At 59.8% G+C, this 25,654-nt stretch overlaps 1 protein-coding gene across 4 annotated transcripts in view; it reads right to left on the reverse strand.

Annotated features, from left to right (window-relative positions):
• Positions 1 to 1,385: 1,385 nt before the first annotated feature.
• NTN1 (netrin 1) overlaps positions 1,386 to 25,654 on the reverse strand; it is a 188,130-nt gene continuing 163,861 nt past the window's right edge. For all 4 annotated transcript variants that reach the window (XM_055306705.1, XM_055306704.1, XM_055306707.1 and 1 more), the window contains exons 6-7: positions 16,470 to 16,544; positions 1,386 to 1,751 (exon numbers count right to left, since the gene is read on the reverse strand). In XM_055306705.1, coding sequence (XP_055162680.1) covers positions 1,423 to 1,751; positions 16,470 to 16,544 — 404 coding nt within the window. In that variant the 3' untranslated portion in view covers positions 1,386 to 1,422. The remainder of the gene's footprint in view (positions 1,752 to 16,469; positions 16,545 to 25,654) is intronic.

Genomic DNA, 25,654 nt, shown 5'->3' on the forward strand with positions numbered 1-25,654 from the left:
GTGCAAATCCTTGTCTGGGGGCTGTCGTGAGGGTAACGGGAGATCATGTGGGTAAAGTGCCTGGCACAGAGCAGGTGCTCAACGGAAGGCAGCCGTGCTGCGGGCTGAAGCGGGAGAGGCCGAGGGAAGCCAGGCCGCGAGGGACCAAGCTCCATCCTTGGTGTGACCCTCTGCAGCGGCCCCGCTCCCGCAGGGAAAACCAAACCAATTTCCAGGCTGAGAGGGGAGCCGGGTCTCTAATTCAGTGTGCCGGGTGTGAGGACGGGGCGAGGCCCCTGGGCGGTGCAGAGCTCCGAGGCGGGCGGCAAAAGGCCCCAAAGGTCTGGGGCTGCCTGTGGGGGGCCGGTGTCTCTAGAAAGCTTTGGAAAGGGGGGGCCTGGCCACACCAGGGGGCCACGGAAGGCCTCCACGAGTAAAGGGGTGGCCACAAAGGAGCCGGAGGGGCTGCCCAGGCCAGACCACAAGAGCTGGAGGGGCGGGTGGGCGGGTGGTGCAGGGGGCATGCCCCAGGTCCCTTTCCCCAGGGACCCAGGAGCCAGGGCCGCAGCGGGGACCGGGCCATCCCCACCACGGACTGCCCCAGGCCGGGGCACCCGGGACCTCGTGCACCGCCGGGGGTGACAAGCCCCTTCCCCCAGCCCGGCCCACCCGCCTGTGCAAACCTGCATTCCGGGCCCGGGCCCTTCCCAGGAGCTGACGTCATTACACAAATAGTGTCACGGCCCCTTCCCCCTTCCCCTGGAAAATGTCATAAAGGGGCTGGTTCCAAGTTTCCAGAAAGGAAACTCTCTGGGAGGTTTTGCCTGCGCAGCGCCTCCTCCGACGGGCGGCTCCAGCGTGGGGCGGTGACCCCCCGGCTGGGGCTGCGCAGGGGCGCCCCGGGGCCCCCTGCCCAGCGCGGCCCAGAAGCCGTGGGGGGGGGACCCCCACCCCAAGACCCCCCAGGGCCGACGCAGCAGGTGGCGTGCTGGTGGGACGGACCGGCCCCGCGGACGGGCCCAAGGGCGGCGGCCAGGGTCCCGCGGGGGCCGCAGACCGGGTCACGGGCGAGGAGGGGCGTCCCTCCCGGCGCCCCGCCCCGGGTTCACAGTTCTCACGTGCCCCTCTCCGGAGCCGGGCGGCGCGGCGGGGGCGGCCCCACCTGCGCGGCTCTGCGCCCCCCCCCCGGCCCGCCCCGCCCCGCCCCGCCCGGGCGCGCCGCTGCTCTGCGAGGGGCCCGTGAGGTAGTAAGTCTCGTCCTCATCTCTCCCGCCCCGCGCGCCGCGGCGGCCAGGGGGCGGGGCGGGGCCGGCTGGGGGCGGGGCCGGCTGGGGGCGGGGCCTCGGGCCGGAGCCCCGCCCCGCCCGCCCGCCGCGGCCCCGCCCCGCCCCGCCCCGCCCCGCCCCGCCGCGGCCCCGCCCGCCCGGCGCCGCAGCCCCCGCGCTAGGCCTTCTTGCACTTGCCCTTCTTCTCGCGCTGCTGGAACTTGCGCAGCCGCCGCGCCCACGTGTCCCGCCACTGGATCACCAGGCTGCTCTTGTCCGCCACGATGCCGCTCTGGTCGGGCGAGTCCTCGGCGTTGCCCAGCAGCAGGTACTTCTTGAGGGGCTTGATTTTGGGACACTTGCAGGCGATGTCCCGCGAGCGGATCCACAGGCTCTGGTCCCCGCGGCGGATGCGGCTCGTGCCCTGCTTGTACACGGAGATGATGTTCACCGTGAACTTCCACCAGTCCCCTGCCTTGTCCGCCTTCAGGATGTGGATCTGGACGGCTGCAAGGAAGCACAGGCGGGCGGGTGGGCCCCGGGCCCAGGAGTGCCGCCCCGGCCCCCCCGGGGGCTCCTGGGCCCAGGTGGGCCCCACCTGCTGGCGCCCTGACCGCCGGGCGGCCCGTCTGATGGAGAAGGCACAGCTGGGAAGCGACGGTGCAGGGTACCCCACGAGGGCACCCGTGGGTGGTGCCCAGGCCGACCTGGGGAACCAACCCCACCTGCTGATACCTGGGCCGGGGCCACTGCTCCCAACAGCCTTACCTCATGCCTTTGTTGAAGCTGCCACCCAGCACTGCCTTTGGAGACAAACCCCCTCCCTCCTGATCCTCTCCAAATCCCCAGGCTGTTCCCCACCCCACCCCCCAGTTCTCTTCTGAGACTTCCCCTGGTGCAGGGTCTCTCCACCAGAGCCTGCAGCAGAATCCATGCCCCTGGGGTGGGGCGGACACATAGTGCTGGGCCTCCCCCCAGAGTTTCCGATTCAGCACATCTGGAATGGGCTCCCCAGAGTATGCTTCTCTCACAAATTCCCAGGTGGTGCTGCTGCTGCTCCTGGGAACACACTTTGAGAACCAGTGCCCTAGTCAATGTCAATATATGCTACCTCTGCAGGATATTAGGAAGGGTTTTAAAATGCTTTTTTGGGGATCCCTGGGTGGCGCAGCGGTTTAGCACCTGACTTTGTCCCAGGGCGCGATTGTGGAGATCCCGGATCGAATCCCACGTCGGGCTCCCGGTGCATGGAGCCTGCTTCTTCCTCTGCCTGTGTCTCTGCCTCTCTCTCTCTCTCTCTCTCTCTCTCTGTGTGACTATCATAAATAAATAAAAATTTTTAAAAAAATAAATAAAATAAAATGCTTTTTTGAGGATTTTATTTATTTATTCATGAAAGACACACAGAGAGGCAGAGACATCAGCAGAGGGAGAAGCAGGTTCCCTGTGGGGAGCCCGATGCAGGATCGATCCCGGGACCCCGGGATTACGCCCTGAGCCCGAAGTAGAGGCTCAACCACTGAGCCATCCGGGTGCCCCTAAAATGCTTTTTAAAGAGAAAGGGGGAACCTTGCTCAAATATGTTTGTGAAATTCTGGCTTAAACGAAGTCAAGAGGCTTTCTTACTGCAGGACTTTTCAGAGCCTTCAAGCTACAAACCATGCATGTGTATGCATGCGTGTGAGCTTCCCAAACTACTCTGACTGCAGATCTCTTTGGTTAGCACATCTCAAGGTAGCAGGGCCCCACTGGGGAAACTGCTGGGGTTGGGGGGAGACATAATCATTCCAGGGGATAAAAGGAGAGGTCTCTGCTGCACTGACAGGTCAAGGAAAACTTGGTCATCTTCCCCCTCCCCACGGTCAGATCAGGGCACATTCCCCTTGCTGAGCCCACCTGCCCCCCCCCCCCCACCGACCAGGCTGAAGACTGCCCTAGCAGATGAGCAGCCAGCTCCTCTCTCCAGATTACACCTGAAGAAAGTGAGACACGGGTCAGCCCAGCGGCTCTAGGAGTCACGAGGACATGTCCCCAGGGCGTGTCGAGTGGTCATCACCTGCCCTCTTACAGCCCGGCTGGGGTGCCCATGCAGCCCAGCCTTTCTGAGGGTCTCTGGGGACCCACTCTGCTGCCTTCACTCCCAGGCCCCCCCCCTCCCATCCTGTCCCCATTCTTGGCCCAGGATGATGGGGAGGTTCAGGGATGGCGGGGCCCGAGGGGAGCGTCCCACACCATCCAGCTCATCCTTCTGGGGTGAGGCAAGTGGCAGATTTTCCCATATTTCATTTCAGCTGTTCTTGGGCATCGTCAACTTTGCACTCCAGTCGGAGAGCTCCAAAGAATGGCTGCCATGGCAACCGTTTCCATGTTTTTGTCACCAAGGGACTCAACACTCAGTGTGAACTCCGAGGTGGGGTGGGGAGCCCTCCAGCCCGCAGAAGTGGCCGGGCTGTGTGTTTGACTGTGCACATGGAGGTCACCGTGGTAACTGAGTGCCCCTCCGCTAAGTGACGGGGGAGCCAGCGTCCCTGGGAACCCCGGTTTCCTCACCTCACGGCTGAGCTGAATGCACAATGAGGCTCCATCGGGATGCCACCGTTTTCCCTGGGTAGCATCTTAGACCCCTGGTCCCCAGCCACAGTGCCGGGGTGGGCAGGGGGTGGCCTGGCAAGGATGCAGCAGAAGGTGCCTGTGGATGGGGACTCCGGGGGCTGTGACCCCGGGCACCGAGCATCTAGTGGCGCTACAGGCCACCCTGCGGCTCCCGGCCCTGGACTCATCGGATGAAGTGCCAGCCATCCTCCTGGAGCTCAGAATGCGACCATATTCGGAGATGGGGTCTTAACAGAGCTGATTAAGTTAAAGAGGCAGTGATACGGGGGAGCCTAATCCAATGCAACTGGTGTCCTTGTGAGAAGAGCAGAGCAGGACAGACACGGAGGGAGGCCTGCAGACCAAGGAGAGGCCTCAGCAGGGGCCACCGTGCGGACGCCTTGGTCGCAGACTTCCGGCCTCCAGAATCGTGAGACAATAAATTTCTGTTGGTGAAGCCCCCAGTCCGTGATGCTTGGTTCGGGCAGCCCGAGCAAACTCGTTCTGTTGGGGGGAGGGGTGCTCGGGATCTTGGGCGGGGTGCAGAGCCAGGTGAGAGGGCTCACCTGGTGAGGTGGCCCAGGTGTCCTGGGAAGCGGCCAGAGAGAGCTGACCGAGTGGTCGGGCCCCGGGCTGGCCCCTCAGAGGAGCTGCGAGAATGTGGTCCTTGCCACAGGGGGGACCGGGGACCCCAGCCCCACCTTCCCTGGTCTGAACGTTCTCCCCTGAAGGAATGCCCTGGAACAGCAAGCAGGACATTCAAAGCAGCTACCCCCACCATCACCACTACCTGCCCCTCACCACCACCTGCCCCGGCCGGGCCTCTTCCCCAGGCCCCACCAGCACAGGTCTGGAGCGCATCCGCTCAACACAGAGGACGCAGCCCAAAGGGGTACCCACCCCTGACCCCGTGCTGTCCCCGGGGAATCCAGAGGCCACAGCAGCAGGCCCTGGTCCACTGGTCACAAAGCAGCAGCCTGTGTCCTCTGTCCACGCCAGCTGCTCCCAGCAGCTCCCAGCAGCTCCCTGGCCTTGGAGCAGGGACAGCCCAAGCGGGGAAGGGGCAGGGGAGGGTGGCGGGAAGAATTCATGTGATTATGCTGGAAAAAATCCCCAGTTCCGCTGCCCTTGGCAACGCCTCCGCACATTACACAGCCCACCAAGTATGAGCTGCACACGCAGCACACAGGCCAGGTCCCCGCCGCGCACACACAGCTGAAAATATTCAAACTACACACTGAACAGTGACCTCAGGCAGACGCAGGCCGCACGCTCAGGGGAGCGGCCCCGGCACACGGCGCAGCGCCCGCCCTGGGCCGCCACCCGCCTGCTGGCCCGGAGCCCGGAACGACTGGGGGCGCCTGGGGGGCCGTGGCCCACGGTGGCCACAGGCAGCTCTGCCCGTCCGAGCACCAGGAGCCCCGAGGGTGTGCCCCCGGCACCCACACGACAGTCAACACCAGGCCACTTAGCCTCAGCCCTCAGGATGCCTGGGCTGCCCCATCTGTGCACCCGTGTCCTAGACTGACCCCCAGGAACACGGGGACCCGTGAGACCCCCGACCCTGCAGTCAGAAACGAGGGAGATGAGCTGACCCTTGGGAGGGCAGCCTGGCAGGTCCCGGCGCAAAGCCAGAGGGGGGACTTCTCCGGCGCAGAGACGAGGCAGTGGCTGAGCCAGGGCAGCCTGGCCCCCTCGGAGTGATAAGCGGCTGCATCTCGGGGTCCACACTGCGAATGCCCTTCCTTACACTGAGCCCTGGCTCACCCCCCCCCACAAAAAAAAATATGAGGACTCAAGATGCAGGAAAGCGGCATGCCTGGCGCCTGGGGCCCTGCTCTCCCCATGGACAGAAGCAGGCATCAGGGTGTGGGGACTGGAGCCCACCAGGCAGGATGGGTGAGGTCAGCTCTGGAAAGCCCAGCTGGGCTGGGGCACACCTGGGTGCCCCCGAGCAAGCTGCAGGGGAAGCGCGTCCCCAGAACGGAGCAGGTGGCTGAGCAAAAGCAAGGGGAGAGCTCCTGCGTTCCGGGAAGCAAGGTCCTAGGGGCCAGGAGGCACTGTGTCCCCGTCCTTGGAGTCCCCACATGTGTCGCCAGCTGATGAACTCTGAGGGCAAGGCCATAGGCAGGGCAGGGCAGCAGCCACCCCTCAAGAGCAATTCCGGGGTTCACAGGCATGCTTTGGCAGCCACCCGGGCAGGGCCGTGACGACCGACTTCAAATCCCAGGCTGCTGCTGGGCCTGCAGGGCGTGGGGGGCACACACCTCTCCATCCCTGCCTCCACACAGGCCAGAAGGGGGCTGAGGGCCAGGCCCACGGGGGCCGCAGTCAGCGGGAGCGGCCTGGGCCAGGGCTGGGCTGGACTGGCCAAGGGGGTGGGGCACTCGAAGGCAGCCCCAGGGCGGGCTGGGTGCCTTGGCCTGTGCTGGGGGTCCTCTCCGCCACTGAGTGTGCAAGACCGCACGCGTCCTACAGGAGCAGACCCGGGCCATCCCTTCCACGGTGCCTCAACTGTACTGGGTCCCAGCACTGGGCTTCCTCCAAAGGGGCCACAGCAGGCAGCCTTGTTCTGGGTCCGGAGCCCCCGTTCATCCCAAGCCCCCCTCCCCAGCTCTGGCCCTGGCCCAGCCAACTCGGAGCCTGTCAGCTCTGGGCCCCTGGAGGACCTGGGACCGCCTCCTCCCTGGACAGGACGTAGCTCCAAGCTGACTTAGGTGCCCCCCCCCCGCCCCGCCCATGTAAGGGTTGGGGACTTCCTGCTGCAATCCAAGGGCCCAGCCTGGGCCAAGTTCTAGGAAAGCTGTTTGCAGAGCTAAGAGTATACAGTTGTTGCTCATTCATCCTCGGGCTTTGCCCCGACACACCCTGCCTGCCGGGCCCAAGGCGGGGGGGGGGGGGGGGGGTGGCTGGCACAGGTCCCGGTGGGGAGCTGGGGAGTGGGGCCACCAGCCACCTTCCTCCTCCCACAAGCACAAGCCTGGAGCCCTGGGAGGGATGACACCTCAGCGGGGAGGCTTCCTGCTGCCTGGAGGGCCCGGGATTTATGGGCCGCTCAAGGGGGGTCCCCAGGGGCTTCCCAGCAGCCACCCCTTCCAGGAGGCTTGGGTGGCCAGCCCCCCGCGTCCCCCCCTGTCACCCCCAGCCACACCTTCCTGTTGGGCCAGTCCAGCCGGGGAAGGCTTGTCATCCGTCTGCCTCGGAGGCTGCAGCCAGAGCGAATGGGGGAAGACGCTGACCCCAGAGAAACCCTTAAAACCATGCAGCCCCATAAATCTCCCCGTACAGCAAGTGTGTAGTGAGCTGCAGCTGCTTTCATAAAATGCGGCTCTGACCACGTGTTTCCCAGGCCCCCGCGAAGGTGAGAAAGCACGGGGCCTGGCCACGTCTTGTTCCCGGAGATGCTGACCTGCCTGCCTGCCAGGGGGCATCAGGCGGGACCCCCGCACCCACGATGACATGTCCCGGCTGGTGGTGAGCTGGAGGCCAGTGGGGGCCACACCAGGCCATCAGCCACAGCCATCCCCCCAGCGGGAGTCCTCGGGAGTCCCCAGGGCTACCACTGCCTGCCACACATGTGCAAGTCCCACCTCAGACCTTGACTAAGGTGGGGACATCCCTCCTGAGGGTCCCTCCTTTCTTGTTCTCAACAAAGAAGTTTTGCTTCTCTCTCTCTCTCTCAGAACTAAGAGCAATGGGAACGCTGCCTCGGTTTCCCCACGGGGCCATAGCACTGAGGCTCTGTTCTTGGGAGGGGATGTTGGGAGGCCTGGGAATCGGGGAGTCATGCTCTGGGGAAGACATGAGCCCTGTTCACTGGGAGCTGGGGCAGTCTGGACCCCCCACCCAACTTCACAAGTCAGAAGGGCTCAGGGGCCTGGCCACTGTGCGTGGCCCGAGGCTCGGGCAGGAGAGGGGACGTGGCCCTGCCTGCACAGTGGGGTGCCCTCACTGCCTGGCTGCTCTCTTCCTCAAAGGAACCAAAGGGAGAGAGGGGCCCCCTCCCAACGGGAGGAGCGGAGACAACCCGGCTGGTCCCTGGCCCCCCAGCCCAGGAGCAGCCAAAGGGGCCAGAGGGTCCTCCAGAGGATGTGATGCATCCACTAGCAAACCTGCCTCCCAGCCCCCTGGAGAGTCCTGCAAGGGCTGCCACCCCGGGCCCCTGTGCCAGCGGGGTACTGGCCTCTGAGGGAAGGAAGGCTCGGCCCCAGTCCAGGGCTCACATCACCCCCAGGCCCCTCCGGGACACGTGGCCTCCGAGGCTCACAAAAAGCTCCTGGCTGCAAACTTACACTCGGTCCCCAGCAGGGATGTGGCCCTCTGAGAGGTCCCTGCACAGCTCGCAGTCCAGTCCCCATGAAGGCCACTGCCTCCAGGAAGCCCCCTCACAGGACCAGGACAGGCAGCCTGTCCCTCCTCAGGTGAAGCCCCTGAGAGAGGAGGCCGGCAGCTACTGGTCTTCTGAGCACGCTCTGCACACCTCCGTCTGCACACCGCACTCTGCACACCACGCTCCACACACTGTGCTCAGCTCCAGCTTCCAAAGGTCAACACTCGTCCACAGTGGAACCTGCTTCTCCAAGGAGCCCAGGAGCAAGGGCCTCAGGGCCAGAAATAGGAACCAAGCGGGATCCAGACCACAGCAGCAGAGTCCTGGGGGTGCTCCTTCATCAGCCGCATTCCCCTGGGGGATCGAGCAGGTACCAGCGAGCACTGGACGGGTGTTCCTGGCCCTGCGGCAGGTGAGGCAGGGCCCTCAGGTCTGGTGGCTGGACCATCGGAGGTGGGGTGGGGTGTGTGTGTGTCCCTCTCTCCCATCCTGGCCAAGCTGGGGGTGGGGGGCAGGCATGGGGCCGGGAGCCCCAGGAACAGTGAAACAGGGTGCTGGGCTCTGATCCCAACGCAGGGGCAGGGGCAGGACCCACCAGACCACCCCGCAGGGGGACATGCCCATCTGAGCCATGACAGAAATGCTCTGTGATGCTGGGGCTGGGCCCCCGGGGAGCACAGAGGACAAGAGCTGCCCGTGGTGGCCAAAGCAGCCGGGGTCCCCAGCACCAGGTACCCAGCTCCCCAGGCACCTTGGACAGGTCCCTGCCCCCACCCCCTCCAAGCCTCCTGTCCCTATCTGCCAAATGGGACGAGCCCCTTCCCGGCCCCTCAGAGCCGCCCCTCCCACCCCCACAGGGGCCCGGAGGCACAGGCTCTGGGGCTCCCCTGCCTGCAGGGTCAGAAGGGTGGCAGCTGGCCGGGGCAGCACCCTGCAGGATGGAGGGCTTTCCTGTCAAGCTGTCCCGGGGGCCCCTGGGCACTCCCCGTCCAACCTGGTGGTCACCCATACTCCGCGACCTCAGCCTGACTCGCCACGGACCCAGCTCCACATCTGGCCTCCATATGGGGCTGGCACTGCGGGGTGGGGGGGGGAGGGGAGGTCACATCTGGCCGGGGGGAAATCGGAGGACCCCCCCCACCAGGGGGCCAGTGACTGCCCCCCCAGGGAAGGGTCAGGGAGCCTCTGAAACACCAGGCCACGTGCTGCTGGCTGGTCTGCGCCCTGCTCCCTGGGGCTGCAGGGGTGGCTGAGTGGGGATGGCGTCCCCGCAGGGTGACTGGCGGCGGGGAGGGGGCACCCACCAGCTGCCGGCTCTCCAGGCAGCCCTCCCTTTGGGGAACCGCCCCCAGGGATGGGGCACATCTGTACCCACACCCAAGCCCCACGATCGCAGCGTGGGGTGGACTCAGGCGCTTTGTCCCCCCGCGGGGTCCATAAGCAACCTGTCAGGTTCTCTGCTCTCAGTGGGCTTGACCCCCCTCGATGGGGAGCAGCTGTTGAACTCAAGGTCAAGAAAAGGAAGGGAAGGGGGTGTCAGGAGGGGAGAGGCCCCGGATCCCAGCGGCGGGAGCGTCCGATTTGCAGCCTGAGCCGCTGGACGAGCGCGGGGCAAGCGCCAGGCCAGGTCACGCTGTCCTCACCACAGTGCTCGGCGGGCCCTATGCCACCGGTGTCACCCCCACACCCGCCCCTCGTCATGATTGGCCGTGACCTTCCCCCGTGACACGCCCATGCCCACCGCCGGCACCCCCAGCCGGTCCCGAGCCACAGCGGTCCCCCACGTTGGCTCTATCATCTCTAAGAGTCACACCAACACCGTGGTGACCACTCCTGCTGGCTCCCCCAGGAGATGTGTCTGGTTCACTAGGAACAGGGAGTCAAGGGTCCCGGGGTGGCAGTGCGGGGGGACCCGTTCCTGTGCCTTCTAAGGGCCTGCTGTGCCCACCATGTGCCACCAGGGGCTCAGGGCCTAGAGGGCTTCGGGGGAGCAGAAGCCTCTTGGGGCTTGGGAGTCCGCTGGGAGTCACGTTATCTTGTTGGGTCTTAGCCTGTGGTGGGCGGGGAATAAAGCCCCATCGCAGGTGCCGTGTGGATTCCAGGGGAGGGGAGTGCGGATGCCTCGAGGGCTCCTGGCACCCCAGGAGGTTCCGGGGTACATGGGGACATGCTGAAGAGAATCGGGGCCTAAGAAAGCAGGAGCGCAGACACGTGCACGTGCACACACACCCTAACGAGCCCCGTCTCTCCCCGCAGATGCCAGCAGAGTACCCCCCTTGAGTGGTACCCCAGAAATGCTCCTTGCAGGATCTCAGGAGGAAGGCTTGACACAAATCATCCTGTGAAAGGCATTTTGATTTTTCCATCCCGCAGTGCCAAAATGTCTTTCAACAAAAGGGGTGACTAATAAACATTTCTGGGAATGAATAATTTTTCCAAGAACTGGCAAAAGTGAGATGATCTCACCTTTCAAAATGTGAGCTGTCTCCGCCCCCCCCATCCCACTTTCGGATCCCAGGGAGAAGGCAGCACCCGGGCCCCCCTCGGGCCACCGCGCAGGCCCGGCTGAGGGGGGAGGCGGCGCCGGGGGTCTGTGCACACAGATGTGACCGTGGCTGCTGAGGCCTGTGCGGGCCTCTCCCCAGCCTCCCTGGCCCCCACACCCCTGTACCCGGCCCCCGCTTCTCCTTCTGCGCCCAAGGCCTTCCTCCCTCCACCTGGGAGCCTTGCTTTGCCCTGTGAGCACGGGCTACCGGAGCCCCCGCCTCCACCCGGCGTCCCCACTCTCGCCTGTGTGTCCGTCTGCTCCCTCCCGACCTCAAGGTCCTTGAGGGTTAAGCCTGCGTCTCCTCCAGGTCTGTGAGCTCAGCACCCAGGACAGGGCACATGGCAGGTGCTGGAGGAGCCAGCAATGGGGGGTGGGAGTGCAAAGGTGAGGAGGGGAGGGAGGACAGGGCCTCTGAGGGAGCTTGGGGACCAGAGGGGACAGGAGGCCCAAGGGCTGTGGGCAGGAGCCTGGACAGGAGGGCAGGGCAGCGAGGGGCGGTGCCCCTGGACCTCCCCAGGCCTCAGCCCAGTGACCTTCCGGAACAAAGCACCCTGGGGACAGTGTCACCCTGTTACCCTCATAGCCTTGACTCCCCGGGCTGACAGGCAGGCAACTCCAGGGAGGGTTGCAGACTCCACAATGAACTCGTGCACGTGCACAGATGTGCAACATGCACACAGGCACACCCCTGCTCACACACAAGCTGTCACATGAGCACTCCTGCTCCAACGCACGTGGTCATACATGCAGGTCACACTCACATACACTAATGCAGTCACACACACGTGCCCACCCATGAGCATACCCACACCCGCACATGCTCATACACCACACAGGCACACCCACACACACTGCCATAGTCACGTGTGCGCACACACGCACACCCACAAATCTACACACTAGTATATACACACACCTGCACACATAGTAACACACGCTCACATATTGTCACATGTGCACACACACGCACACTCACAGAGCCCACCCATGCACACCCACAATGCTGTCACACACATACATTCACATGTGCACTCACACATGCACATCCACATGAGCACATGAACACACAGGCACACCCACACATCTGTGCACACACACTAGCATATACACACTCACAAGAACAGATGCAGTGCTCAAATACTGTCACACTAGCGCATCTACACTTGCACACCCACACACATGTGCACATCACACAAGCAAATCCACAGGAGCCCACCCATGCACACATACCTGCACTCACACCCATGCACTCACATCCACGAGCAAACACATACTTGCTCACATGATCACACCTACACTTGCACACCAGCGCGTGCGCACTCACCAGTGGCAGTCACCCCAAGGAAGGCCCCCCCTAGGCGAGGTGCCCCGAGGAGGACGTTGCTAAGACCCTGGACAGTAACGCGAACAATCTTCTGCGCACAGCCGTCCATCACGGCGCTGCGGGCCGGATCGCCAGGGGCCACGCCCAGGGGCTGCGGGCCGGATCGCCCAGGGGCACACCCCAGCGTCGCCCCGCACCCCTGCCCCGAGCAGATGGCACCTGGGGGGCTGGGCTGTGGTTGGGCCTCACCTAGGAGGACATAGTGTGTGCCTTGACAACACCTCCGGGTCGTGGGTCCGCCCACGACTCCACAGCACATCAGGAGCTACACCTGCAGATGGTGGGCCCGGCGCCCCGTCCCCGCACATGGGAACAGAACGGGCCACCTCCCCGCCGGGGACACTGTGTGGGTGCGAGCAGCATGGCGGGCTCAGGCCCGAGCCCCCCCCGCCAGGCCTCTGGTTCTGCCTGGGCCCCTCTCGTCAGGAACATGCCAGAGAGGCCACCTCACGCAGCCCAGCTCCCCGAGGCCCAGAGCCACGTCCCAGCGGGAAGAAGGGTGCCTGGGGCCTGCTCTTCACCTGGCAAGGGCCACCACCCCGAGGTACTAATTAGCAGCTTCTGGAACATCCAGCGCACTGGCTACAAGTGAAGGAAGCAGGATTTCTAATTGGCTCCCTGCCGGGTGTCAGCGCAGAGATTATGCAGCCCCTCGAAGCCCGGTCCCCAGTCCCCAGTCCCCTTGGCCGGCCGCTCTGCCGGCCTCACCCCGCCCCTTGCTGATACCCAGGCCTGGTCCCTCCCTGTCCTCTCCCTGCTTGTGGTGCCCCAGGTCGGCCCAGCTTCACCCCAGGCAGCGGAGGGACACCCCCACACGCCCAGTATCCGGGGGCCGTGGTCCCAACAGAATCCAGGGAAGATCCTCTACAAAGTTCTGCAAACCCGAACCCTCAGCCTCAGAGCGAGGCCTCCGCTGCACCTGCACCTGCCCAGCCCTGTGGGTGCCACACTTCCCTCCCCGAGGGCCTGCCCCCCCACCCCAAGGAGCCCCTGGAAACCCCACCGGAAGCCCCTGAAGCTCCCGACACATCTTTGTTTTGCCTGTTACCTCAACACATAGGCCTAGACGCTAAGCAGGCCTTAGCTCCCTAACTGCTCCCCAACTTTCAGGGGATCCCAAAAGAGTCAGGAGAAGTCCTAGGGACCAGAAGCCCTCAAGGGTCTTTGGAGGACAGGAAGAGTTTCCGAGCTCATCAGCTCCCCGAGGGGACACCCGACTCCTGTCTGGCATCTGCTGCTCCCCGTGTGGGGCGCAGAAATAGAACTGTGGGCACCAGCGCAATGCGCCTGGCAGGAAGTGCAGGGCAGGAGCTGGGAGGCCACGTGAGGTTTCGCAAAGGGGGCCACGCTGGGCATCTATCTCCTCACCCCTCTCGGCCTTGGGGCTAAACAGGATGTGAGATGAGAGACCCAGGGCAGGCCGCCGCGGACGGAGAGGGAGGACGGGCCCCGTGAGCAAGTCACCCCCACCAGCTGGGCCCGTGTCCCCTCCTGTGACACGAGGGATGTGAAGCCAGCCGCTGGTGACACCTGCCTCACGCAGAGGATCCAGAAGGAGTCAGGTGTTAGCAGGAGGGGGAGGGCCATCAGGCCCGGAGTAGAGGGCAGAAGGAAGCCAGAGGCTGTGCCCCACGCGCGGCACCCCCAGAAAGAGGGGCCTGATGCAGGGGAGACGGGTGCACAGCAGGTGCAGAGCCCAGGGAGGGCCTGTGGGACCCCCTCTGAGTTCATAAAAAGGTGTCCACCCCCTTTGGCAAAAAGAGGGTATTCCTGCCTGCTGGTAGGGGGCCAGGAGGGAGCCAAAGGGGACAGGTGTCCCCCAGAACATCAGGAGTCAGAGAAGCTGAATTCAACAGGGGTGAAAAGAAGTGACAAGGGAACAAAGTGGGGCCGAATCAGATAGAACCAGGTGGCACACAGGAACTATTCCGGTAACTTTTGCAAAGTCTTTTTCCTTTCTGCACTTTAAGAACAGAACAGGGGCTGCGGGCCAACCCCCCTCCAGCCCCTCTCAAAGTGTCTGCTCCAAGTACACCCGCTCTTCTCCAGCCCCGCCACGCTCTGGGCAGGGCTCTCCTCTATGCACCCTGGCTCTCTGGGCCTGTGTAGACACCTCATGCATGAACCCCAGGCCCCAACACAACAGGACCCTCGGGCCTACTTGCCTGAGCCCTCGTCCCTCAGAAAGGTTGGAGGGGCAGCAGATGTCCCCGTGGAAGACCCCAACAGAGGCAGGCAGCTCGGGGCTGGGGGGGGATGCAACCCTACGAGGGGCCTCTCCCCATGGCCGTCACCAGGCTTAGAGACAGCACTCCCTTTACCTTCAAACCGCACTCCCATGGGACTCAGAAGTTTCTGCATTGCCCCGGATGCAAACACTTGAAAGGGGCTTTGGGGGACTTGCCGAGGGCCCCACGGGGTTCTGGGGCAGGCCCACCCGCGGCCTGACCACTTGTGGACACACTAAGCCTGGTGCCAGTTGCTCTGGCTGCATCGAGGGGTAGGCCAGGCGGCCTGGGGGTGTGTGCTCTGGGCCCCAGGGTGGGGTAGGCATACTGTGCATGTACACGCACATGGGTGTGTATCTGTGCACACACACGCTCACACGGCGTACACTGAGAAAGTTTTAGACGATCTCAAAATTGCTCTGGGTTCCTTCAGGCCTCCTCATGCATCTTGTTATGCAAAAGGTCCCAATGCTTGGCCTTAGGAAAGAACACAACCCACGTTTGGCTCCAATGGCCAGCCCAGGTGAGACAGCAGGGCGGGCTGCTGGACGCCCCTGGGTCAGGCAGGGATGGACGAAGGTTCTCTCCCAGCTCCACTTCTTCCTCCCTTCCTCCCGCCCTGATACCTGTGGACCAGCAGAGGTGGCTCCTCCCTGGGAGCACCCCCGGGGGACACCTGGTCTCATGCTGGCTACTTCCAGCTTGCAGACAGGATCCATGCTGCACACAGGGGATCTGAGGCTCAGAAAAGCAACGGAGGCGCCCCAGGTCCTGGAGGAGGAATGTGACCAGGGCAGAATGGAAAGCCGGGCAGCAGAGAGAGGCCAGAGTGGTGTGGGGTACACAGGCCCGCCAAGGCCTCTGGTGAGGGATCTGTCTCTGGGGTCAGCTGCAGAGGGGACAGTCGGCGGCCAGAAAGAGGAAGGCCCAGCCCTCCATCCAAATCAACAGGACCCATAGGTCAGGAGGTGGGAGGCGCCAGGCCCGGGTTCAGGGCCCCTGGGTCTGCATCCAGGCTGCGGCAGCGACCTCCTGGCCGGGTGACAGGGGCATCGGCTGCCCACGTGGATGCCTGTGTCTCTGCATGGGGGGCCCTCCAAGGCTCTGCCAGCAGATCCTCTGGGGACTTCTCTTTTCTGGGCCAGCTCTGCAGCACCCCCCACTCTCTGCACACCTGTGCACCGGGACCTCAAGGGGCTCCCCTCCTCCTGCAGGTCCCCGGACCGCCCCCTCATCACATGGTGTCTGGCTGGCCTGGGCCTCTAGGCTACCTAGAAATTCTCAGGGATCAGAAGCCACAAAGCCGGCTCCTTAGGTCCCCCAGGGTGGGCCGGCCCGAGGAGCTCCTCGGCAGGTGCCTACAGAAGGCAGGCGGGGGTAGCCTGGCAGAGGGGTACAGGGAGGATGGGGTTGAGGGAGCGCAGAGCCGGGTCAGCCCTTCCTGGGGAAGGGGGCCTGATGGCTCAAGGGACAGAGCTGTCAGCCCCACAGGTCCGGGCTGCAAAACACCCTCAAGGGCCCCACCCCCCACCCCCAGCCCAGCAAGCTGTGTTCAAACTTCAGCAAAACATTTAAAACACAGACTCACCCCTCTGCAGAGTCAATCTTTGGAAGGAGGCGGCTTCCAGAATAGGAGTTTTAAACCCATGGACCCTCCGCCCCCTTTCCTGAGGCCTGGAGGGCCCCACTCTGAGCAACACTGGAGTTGAAAGCCCACAGTACTTTGAGGGCACCCGAGACCAGACAGGTAAAGTGACAAGTTCTGAGGCCAAAGCCCCCCACCCGGGGTAGCTTGAAGGCTGGAGGCCAGGCAGGGAATCCCAGCCGCCAGGGGAGCCCCACTGGCCTGGATGCCAGATTTTCCACCCTGCCCGGGCAGGGGTGGGGTGGGGTAGGGTAAGTGGAGGTGGGGGGGAAGAACCCAACCCTCACACCCCTGTGGCCCCTTGCGACCCCTTGCCTCCGAGGGCCGTGGTGCAAGAGCTGACAAGTTCCTCGGGTGTGGGATCCCGCCAGCCTGGGCCCTGTCCCGTCCCAGGGACTCCATGGCCCGCACGTAGCCAGGGCCACCTGCGCCCTGCGCCCAGCTCCTGGCCAGTCACGTGCCCCCGCCGGCCCGCCAGACAAGGGGACTGGCACTCACCATAGTCCTTCCTGCAATACTTTTTCATGTTAATCTTCAGCTTTCCTTTGGAAGCCTTGCAGTAGGAATCACAGTCTGCAGGGGACGGAGAACACAGACAAAACCTAATTAGGCTGGCGATGAATAGGCTGGGGGGCCGCCCCCCCAGATCCCCAGAGGCCTGTGATACCCATGGGCCGGGCGGGCGGCCATTCAGGGCAGGCCTGGCCTTCTAAAGAGGCGCTTGGGACAAAGGGGCCCCAGCCCGGCCCACCCCCCTGTGGCCTGCCGAGTCCTTCAGCCGCCAACTGGAGCCCCCTTGGCCTCCGTGGGGCATGCTGGGGGCTCCCGTATTGTGCCACCCAAGGCTTCTGAGCGCCACACAAACTCCCCTCACCCCATTCTTAAGACACAACCGGAGCCTGATTAAAGGCGATAGAGGCCTCATTGTCACCCCGTGCCCTAGGTCTGTGTCAGGCGCTGGCTTTCACGGCGCGGAGCCTCTGGCTGGGGTCAGACCCCAACAAAAGAGGTCACGGAGGAAATTAGCAGCCCATGAAGCATTAGAAAACCCCTTTGGTGTCCACTCTACTGGAGTGTGCAAATAGAATGCCCCATGAAGAAGAGTTCAGTTCTAATGGGCCCAACTGCTGAGAGGCAGGGCTGCGGGGCCTGCGTCTGGCCGCCAGGGATCATGTCGGGGGGCTGCCCGGAGCCCGAGGGCTAGTCGGGCCGAGAGCTCAGGGCCCTGGGGCAGCCAGGCATCGGGCCTGCTTCTCTGGGAGGTGGCCTCCATCCACCCACCAAAGGAAACCTCCAACATCGGCCGGGCCAGGCCGTCTCCCCACCAGCCCTTCCCACTCCTCGGACAAGGTGATGTGATTGCTTTGCTAGATCCGTGGGGGGACACCCTTAGCCCCCCAGCCAGCCTAGCGCAGAGGCCAAGGAATGACTTAGGCCTGCCCCGCACCACCGTGCCGGGCACCGATGTGCCGGGCCTCACTCAATTCTCACCACCGCTCTCTGATGTGGGGGGACCTTCCCATCCCGCAGTTAAGAGAACTGAGACCACCTGCTCACAGCATCCGGGGAGCTGGCGGCCAGGCTGGGCGCTGCACTCAGATGTAAGATGCCGTGACATCCGCACCCTCGGTTATGCCCTGCCGCGTGTGTCTCAGCGAATGCCACCAATGCCTCATCTTAAATGTGAGCAGGGAGCTAAGCTCTGAGCGGGGGATGAGGAGCACCCTGTGTTCCCGTGTTCCAGCAACGCCCAGACCGCCGGGGGTGGGTGGGGGAGGACCGGGGGCTATGGAGGGTCCAGGATGTTCTAGGAGCAATGACGGCACCAGGCAGTGGACGTGAGCTGGGAGGGCATCCTGGTAACAGGCTAGACAGGTCACACACACACACACACACACACACACACACACACACACAGGGGTGACCGCCCCAGGGGCAGGTGCAATCTCTCACTCTGCAGAGGGGCTCGCCAAGCCAAGGTGCATGGAAGGAATGACTCCTGTGGAGCACAGGGCAAAGCCAGGGAAACAAGTCGGGCCTCACAGCAGCCCCCCACCCCCCATGGCTTAGAGACACAGAGACTATTCAGAGATCTCCCGCCCAGGGATGCAGAGACTATTCAGAGGGCCTCCTTCTAGGTCCTGTGATTCACTGACTGCTGCCTCAGTTAAAATCAAAACAGCTCTATCCCCCTGCCTTGGCGGCCACGGCCCAGAGCCCCCACCCCCTCCCTGCCTCCTGCACCAGCTTCCTGGGGCACCCAGTTGGGAGCTGGTCTCAGGAAATGGGGGAATAAGCAGCCCCCTTCCAGATGCCCTGTGGTCTGAGCCCTTGGGCTCACCCAGCCACCCAGATGCCCTGCCAGGGACACCAGGGGCTACCGTGCTGGTCCTTTGTGCTAGCTGGCTGGTTGCTGGGTGGTGACCCAGGGAGGCGCCCCTCGGGATGCAGGGCCAGGGTCGCCCAGAGACTGTGGCCAGAGCCCGAGGGGTTAGTGCGAGGTGGTGGAGGCCTGTGCACACACACCAGTGGCACCAGCACCAGGCTGACCCCTGGGAACGGTTGCTTCAGGCCATGTCCCCGCAGCTCAGGGACAGATGACATCCCCAGCAAAGCCACCACCGAATCCAGGTTGTGCGTAAGTCCTTGTGGTCCTGAGCGGGCTGGCTGCGATCCCTCTCGGCTCTCTCCACTGAGGGAAGCTAATTGGAATGCGAGTAGTGCTGGGTGACGTGATTCCTGGGACAGCCTTGGGCCCCCTCTCAACTCGCTTTCTTGTTATTTTACTTTTTGTACGAAAGTCAAAAGCCGTTGGCCCGCGTCAGGGCTTGCATTCCGGTCGGCAGGAAATCACCTACGCCCTGTCGCCTCTGCAGGCCCTCTGTCTGGGCCCTGAAGTACACAGCACCCTGTGATGAAGGCACGGCTAGTCCCACCTGAAAGCCAGACCCCAGCGTTCTGGAAGGTTCTAGAATACCTGCCACAGATGCAAGCCACACACTGTGGGGCTGCAGGCACGGTGGTAGAGCCCTGAGACAACCTCCCCCAGCACCTTCAGCTCTTACCACCTCCCCTCCTGGTCACATCTACAGCTCTTCCTTCTAGAATCAAGTATCCACCTGGGGCAGAAGTCGTCCTAGTACGTGTGGCATCCATTCCCTGCCCAATCAGACCCCAGTTGACCAGCCTCTGGTGTCCCTGTGAATATCAAGAGCCTGCACCTCGACGACAGCCCCTGGACAGTCCTGACAAGGCAGGTGGCACACTGTCGGCCCTGCCAATGAGCCCCAGTTCAGAGATGAGGCAGGCTGGCTGCACAGCCCCTGCTCCCCACGCCCTGGTTCCCAGCCCAGCCACACGGTGGAATTACCCAGAAGCTTTAAAAAACACTGCTGTCTGGGACCCACTCGCCCCTAACACCTTCTGATCACTGGTGCAGGGGGCAGAGTTCCCCAGCCAGGGTCCCAGGGGCCACCATCCCGACCAACCATAGCCAGGAGGGGCCAGGGTGCATAGGGCACCCAGGCAGGCAGAGGAAAGGCTGAGAGGTGCTTGTTGACCCAAACTGGAGGGTGTTCAGAGAGGGAACCCAAACTGCCTGTTCCTCCAGGAAATGGCGCCACCTTTGAGCATTTACAGTTGTATGCGGGGTACAGGGGGTGGGGGATCCTTCCTATATCTTTCCTTTCCATCCCTCGGAAATACTTCTTGGGTCAGTGAGCTCGTTGTTGTAAGAGTAAGTTTTTTTTTTTTAAGATCTTATTTATCTATTCATGAGAGACACACAGAGAGAGGCAGAGACACAGGCAGAGGGAGAAGCAGGCTCCCTGAGGGGAGCCCGATGTGGGACTCAATCCCAGGACCCCGGGATCACACCCTGAGCCAAAGGCAGATACTCAACCCCTGAGCCACCCAGGCGTCCAAAGCTTGTTTTAAAACTACCCCCTACCCCCCTGCATATTTGGTGACTGATCGATCGGTTGTAAGCTACGAAAACAGAGACCAAGGTTGTTAGAACTGTATATAAAACACAGGTAAATCGGCTTGGAACGAGGGAGCCTGAAATGCTCTCCTTTGGGTAAAGTGAATAACATCCAGAACATGGACACTGTGGCAGCTATCTGGCTGTGCTTGTGGACTCTTTGTTTTGGGTATATTCCAGAGAACTGAGGTCATCGGACAAGTGGTCCCTGGACAGGGAAAATGTTCCTGCATTTTCTTCTTTTATCAAAAACACACAAAGCTACAGAGACTGCTTCGAGATGGACAAACCACAGCTTTTGACTGCAGTTCTGACTCCTTCAAAATGGCATATCTACTTGGCAGTCACCCATGGAGCCTCTCCTTGTTTTGTTCCAAAATAGCTGTAAAGACAATGAGAAAAATGAAAATTCACACGAATGCCAAAAACTAAACTGATAGATGACCCAACATTGGAATCTGGGAGCAATCTTTATTAATCAAAGGCAGATGGTGGCGAAACAAGCAAAACCTGTCCCAGGTTTTACCTCAAGACACAGCCTTTTGTCTGATGAACAGAAAGATCTTGAAAAAGGAGATGACACGGAGACAACAGCCAGGAAACAAATGGGTAGGAAGTGGGCAGGGGCCTTGGTGGTGGTGCCCTCCTCCAGGGAGGGGGATCTGAGGGAAAGGCAGGGCCCAGAAGGACAGTGTTTGCATATCTGAACTTGCATTTTTATCAAAATTATTGGCATAGAGAATGAAGAAATCAGGCAGTGCAGATGGAAGGACACATTTCCACAGAGCAAAGTGAATCAAAGGGAAAATACTGGTAGGAACGAGGCAGTAGGGACAGAGCTGCATCAATTCCCCTGCTATCCAGCTTGGAGCTAAGATGGGAATCCAGCTGTTGTGCTAGTAGCAGGATCTGTAAGGTTTTTTTTTTTTCTTCAAATGTCAAACAGTAAATATTTTAGGCTTTGTAGGCCATACGGTCTTGATCCCAAGTATTCAAACTTTATCACCATGGCTCAAAAACAGCCATGGATAGCGTACAACTAAATGGGCATGGAAGACTACAAAAAATCCAAAAAAGACGTGGCCTCTGTGAAATCGGAGAAGAAAGCCATAAGGAAAGACTAGGGTGTGTTGAAGACGCCATATGATCATACAAAGAGCATGACACAGAAGAGAAAGAAGAGCCAGAAAAACCAAAACCTAAAAACGCAGTAGCACAATTAAGACTCACTTTGGAAGCAGCAAAGAGAAATGATGCTGGAGAAACTTGATTCAGACACACAGAGAATAAACTGGGGAAGCCCTCAAAAATTCTAGAGGAAAAAGATAAAGATGTGGAAATCATGAAGGAGAGGATGGTAAGGATATGAGAGAGAACATGCAGGGGGACATATAATGGGGAGAATGCAGCAGAAGCCAAGCGGAATAGAAACAAGGATCAAAGATCAGAATCCTGAGCTAAAGGCAGACCTACATGCGCACAAGAAGACTCACTGACTTTTTGGAAAAATATCAAGGAGACCAAAAACACCCAGACATGTCTCTGTACAACATATGATATACCAGGATGAGGGAAAATTATATATGGATTAAAAATCAACAACAAGAAGCCAGCCAGATGACCATGGAGTGATGCCCATAGATCTTGCGGAGGGAAGTCTGTGATCTAAGAATTTTATACCCAGCAAGACTGTCTCATATGTGTGTAGGCCACCATGAGCAGATGGCATTCTCCAGCGTGCAAGGCTGCAGACAATATTCCAATCATGTACCCTTTTTTGAGAGAGATACTTGAAAATGTTTTCCAACCAACCATGAAATGAATCAAAAGTAAGAGTTTAAGAGGGAAAAGTCTTGTGGAAATCGTACAATATGAATGTGCTAGTGATTGGCTCTGAAACCTGCAAATGTCGAGATTTCATATTTGGTCCTAAAATCGAATGCAAGGGTGCCTGGGTGGCTCAGCTGGTTAAGCATCTGCCTTTAGCTCAGGTCATGATCCAAGGGTGCTGGGATTGAGCCCTATATCAGGCTCCCTGCTCAGTGGGGAAACTGCTTCTCCCTCTGCCCTGCCCCCTGCTTATGCTCTCTTTCTCTCTCTCTCTCAAATAAATAAAATATGTAAAACTGAAGGCAAATATCAAAACAACTTTTTTTTTAAGATTTTGTTTATTTATTCATGAGAGACACAGAGAGAGAAAGGCAGAGACATAGGCAGAGGGAGAAGCAGGCTCCATGCAGGAGTCCAATGTGGGACTTGATCCTAGGACTCCAGGATCACACTCTGAGCCGAAGGCAGACACTTAACCGCCGAACCACCCAGGCATCCCTCAAAATAACTTTTAAATATTTGAAAGGAAATGTCATTGTGTAAGTATCAATACATATAAGTATAAATAACTCTAAAATGTAGTCTGAAACTTAGAGATCATATTAACAAAAACTAAGCAGAAGAATGAGTCTTAAGCAGGTAGAATGTAAGATATGCTCTTTCCTGCTTGACTCTGACAAATAAGAGCTATTAGATCAAATAGTGCTTTTGAAAAACTCAAAGGCAACCACAAAGCACTAAAGAAGATGGGAAATAAATTATAGGTAATATGGGGGTGCCTGGCTGGTGCAGTGGGTAGAGTATGAGACTCTTGACCTTAGGGTTGTGAGTCTGAGCATCAAGTTGAGTGTAGAGATTGCTTTAAAAAACTTTCAGATTATAGGTAATATGTAAAAAAAAAAAAAACCCAGAAAAATAGAGACAGTGGATTATATAAAAAGCAAATGAGACCAATCAAGAATACAGTAGAGCAACCATCTAAAAACAAAACAATGCCTGTAAACAGATTCAACCCCTCTACTGATAAATGGATTAAAAATTATTAAATCATTTCAAAGGAACATAACTAAATGAAGCAATTTGTTTTTAAAGCTCACAACTTTGAAAGAAGTTAGCTTCTTTAAAGATGTTATAGTAAGTTCATCACTAGCAAACAAAGAAGTTCACCTATTAATGAAAAAAGAGAATATTTTACATGGAATAACATCTTATTGAAATATATTAAGAAAAAAAGTGTTAGGAACATAAAAAGGAACAGACAGTAACCTGAGCAGTAAAGGATGCTAAATTAATCCCAAAGGAGCTGGAAGCACAGGGGCCGCATCTCCTGACCTCAATGTAAGAAATAGGATTTACTGGGCAGCCCAGGTGGCTCAGCAGTTTAGTGCCACCCTCGGCCCAGGGTGTGATCCTGGAGACCCGGGATCGAGTCCCGCGTCAGGCTCCTTGCATGGAGCCTGCTTTTCTCTCTGCCTCTCTCTCTCTTTCTCTGTGTCCCTGATGAATAAGTAAATAAAATCTTTTTAAAAAAAGAAAGAAATAGGATTTATTGTTAAACAGAAAAGAATGAAAAGATATGTACTCGACTCTAGAAGTTAGAAAATGAGCAAAATAAACTCCGAAGAAAGCCAGAGGAAGACTAACAGAAGTAGAAACTAATAGTGTGGGACCCTGGAAAATATTCACCAGTTGTCAATACCTCCAAGAACTGATTCTCAGGAAAGGCCCCATACCAATACTCTTTTTAAAAAATCACACACAAGGGCGCCTGGGTGGCTCAGCGGTTGAGCGTCTGCCTTTGGCTCAGGGCGTGACCCGGGGTCCTGGGCTCCCCACAGGGGGCCTGCTTCTCCCTCTGCCTGTGTCTCTGCCTCTCTGTGTGTCTTATGAATAAAGAAAATCTTTAAAAATAAATTAATTAACTTAAAAAAATTTAAAAACCACACATGAAAAATGCAAACAACCAAACAAACAAAAAAAACCAAAACAGACAAAATACAGTCATGTCTAACTATGAACATGAGAGAGAAATCAGACACACATGAAGTCACAAGGAAGGGAAGATAATCATGGTCGAAAGCACATTTTATGAATTATGAGGCTACTACTGTATGTGGCTTTAGGCCGAAAGCTTGGGCACTCAATGAAATGCATGACTTTTTAGGAAAATGTAAATGATCGTGAGTCTGAGTGAAGAAGAGATATAATAATCTTCAGAAATCCCTGAATCCAGGGCCACTTGATCTGGGCGGAAACAGGAAAAGGTGGAAACTGGTGAGAGGGACCATGTGAAAGTATCTAAAATCAATCACTTTTCAACTTAAACTTAAGAACGATTTTTTTAAAAAGAGCAGTGTCCCATGGTTCAACCCTGACAAAAACACCCACATGAGCTCACGGACACACAGGTCCTGCAGATCCCATTCACCAATCGGGCCCGACGTGGGGTCCCTGCCTCCCTGAACCGCTGGCCGTGCCCTGTCCCCCCAGGAGTGAGCGAGGGGTGAGCCAGAAGGTCCACTCTCTCAGGGGACCCCCTGCTCCAGGGTCACCCACCGCTCCCATCCTCCTCCCCGCAAAGACGGGAGCTGCCAGGGAGGGACACGGGGACCAGGGAGAGGCGCCGAGACCGGGAGGCTGCCATCTGCAGCTCGCAGCAGGCCCATCCTGGCTGGCTGGCATCCTGGCCCCTCCTGGGAGCAGCCGACCTCCCTTTCATTCCACCCACCTGCTCCCCCGGCCAAGCCACAGCCAAGAGCCGAGAGGGGGCCCCTGCAGGCCCAATCCCAGGGGCCGAGCTGCTCCCTCCTCTCCCACCACCTTGGGTAGCTCACCCCTCTGGTCTGCCCTCCTGCGACCCAGGTGCCAAGAATCCTGCTGGGCAGGCCTGCTCGCCGGATCGAAGCTCATCCCCGAGCATATGGCAGGCGGGGCCCAGCATCCCCCCTTCAGAGCTTGGGGCGCTGCATCTGGCGCCTCCCTTAGAGCGGGGCGGGGAGCTAGCCAAGCTCTTGCTCTGAGCAGCACCCTGGCCTCTCTGCTTTTGGGCTGTCAGGCTCGGGAAGGTGGGGCAGTGGGGGTGACGCACAAGGGACACCAGCCCCCGCCCAGTCCACCCTGAGGCCGAGACCCAAACGGTGGGTGAGACAGCCGGGGACGGGTTCCTGGTCCCCCACACTCCACCCTGGCCAGGGTGACAGAGCCCAAGAGGGTCAGGCTAGGACCTCCATCCATTTCGCCTGGGCCTCTCTCCCCACCAGCAGGTGACAAAAGGCAGGTGAGGTTGGTCTGTCCAGAGAAAGTGAGTTTCGGCTCCACCGGACCTGGAGCCACTGAGCTGCTTGGACGTCCTCAGGCTGGAGCCCCGTTTGCACATGGTGGGTGTCCAGGGGTCTCCGGAGCAAGGCAGCTGCAGCGAAGGCATGGTGAGGATGGAGGAGGCACTTCTCAGGAAGCTAGCTCTCGCCTCTCGTCCGAGGCTGCAGGTGACTTATTGCCCTCCCCCCAGTAAGACCACCTCCTCAGCATCTTTACCCACAAATACTTCACCCAGGGTACCGCCACCTGTGTGGGAGAGCCGGGGTCACAGCCAGCTCTCGAGCGCCCACACATCTCTCTGAGACCATAGTGGTCTTGCCTGTCCACTCCAACACCTCTAAGCCCTCCCTGCCTGCCTCTACAATGTCGTGCCTTCCAGACTTGGGGCTCGGGGGCAGAAAACCCAAGGACCCCCCCTTCCTCAAATGAGGCGGCCCCCAGCAATGGACGGCTAGAGGATATATGGTGTGAGGTGCAAGCAAATAACTAGAAAAAAAAGCCACAAGTATTTGTGAGACAGATAACAATGGGTTAGGATCTTTCATATATCAAG

Source organism: Nyctereutes procyonoides, unplaced genomic scaffold (assembly GCF_905146905.1).
Source record: "Nyctereutes procyonoides isolate TBG_1078 unplaced genomic scaffold, NYPRO_anot_genome, whole genome shotgun sequence".
Classification (NCBI taxonomy): domain Eukaryota; kingdom Metazoa; phylum Chordata; class Mammalia; order Carnivora; family Canidae; genus Nyctereutes; species Nyctereutes procyonoides.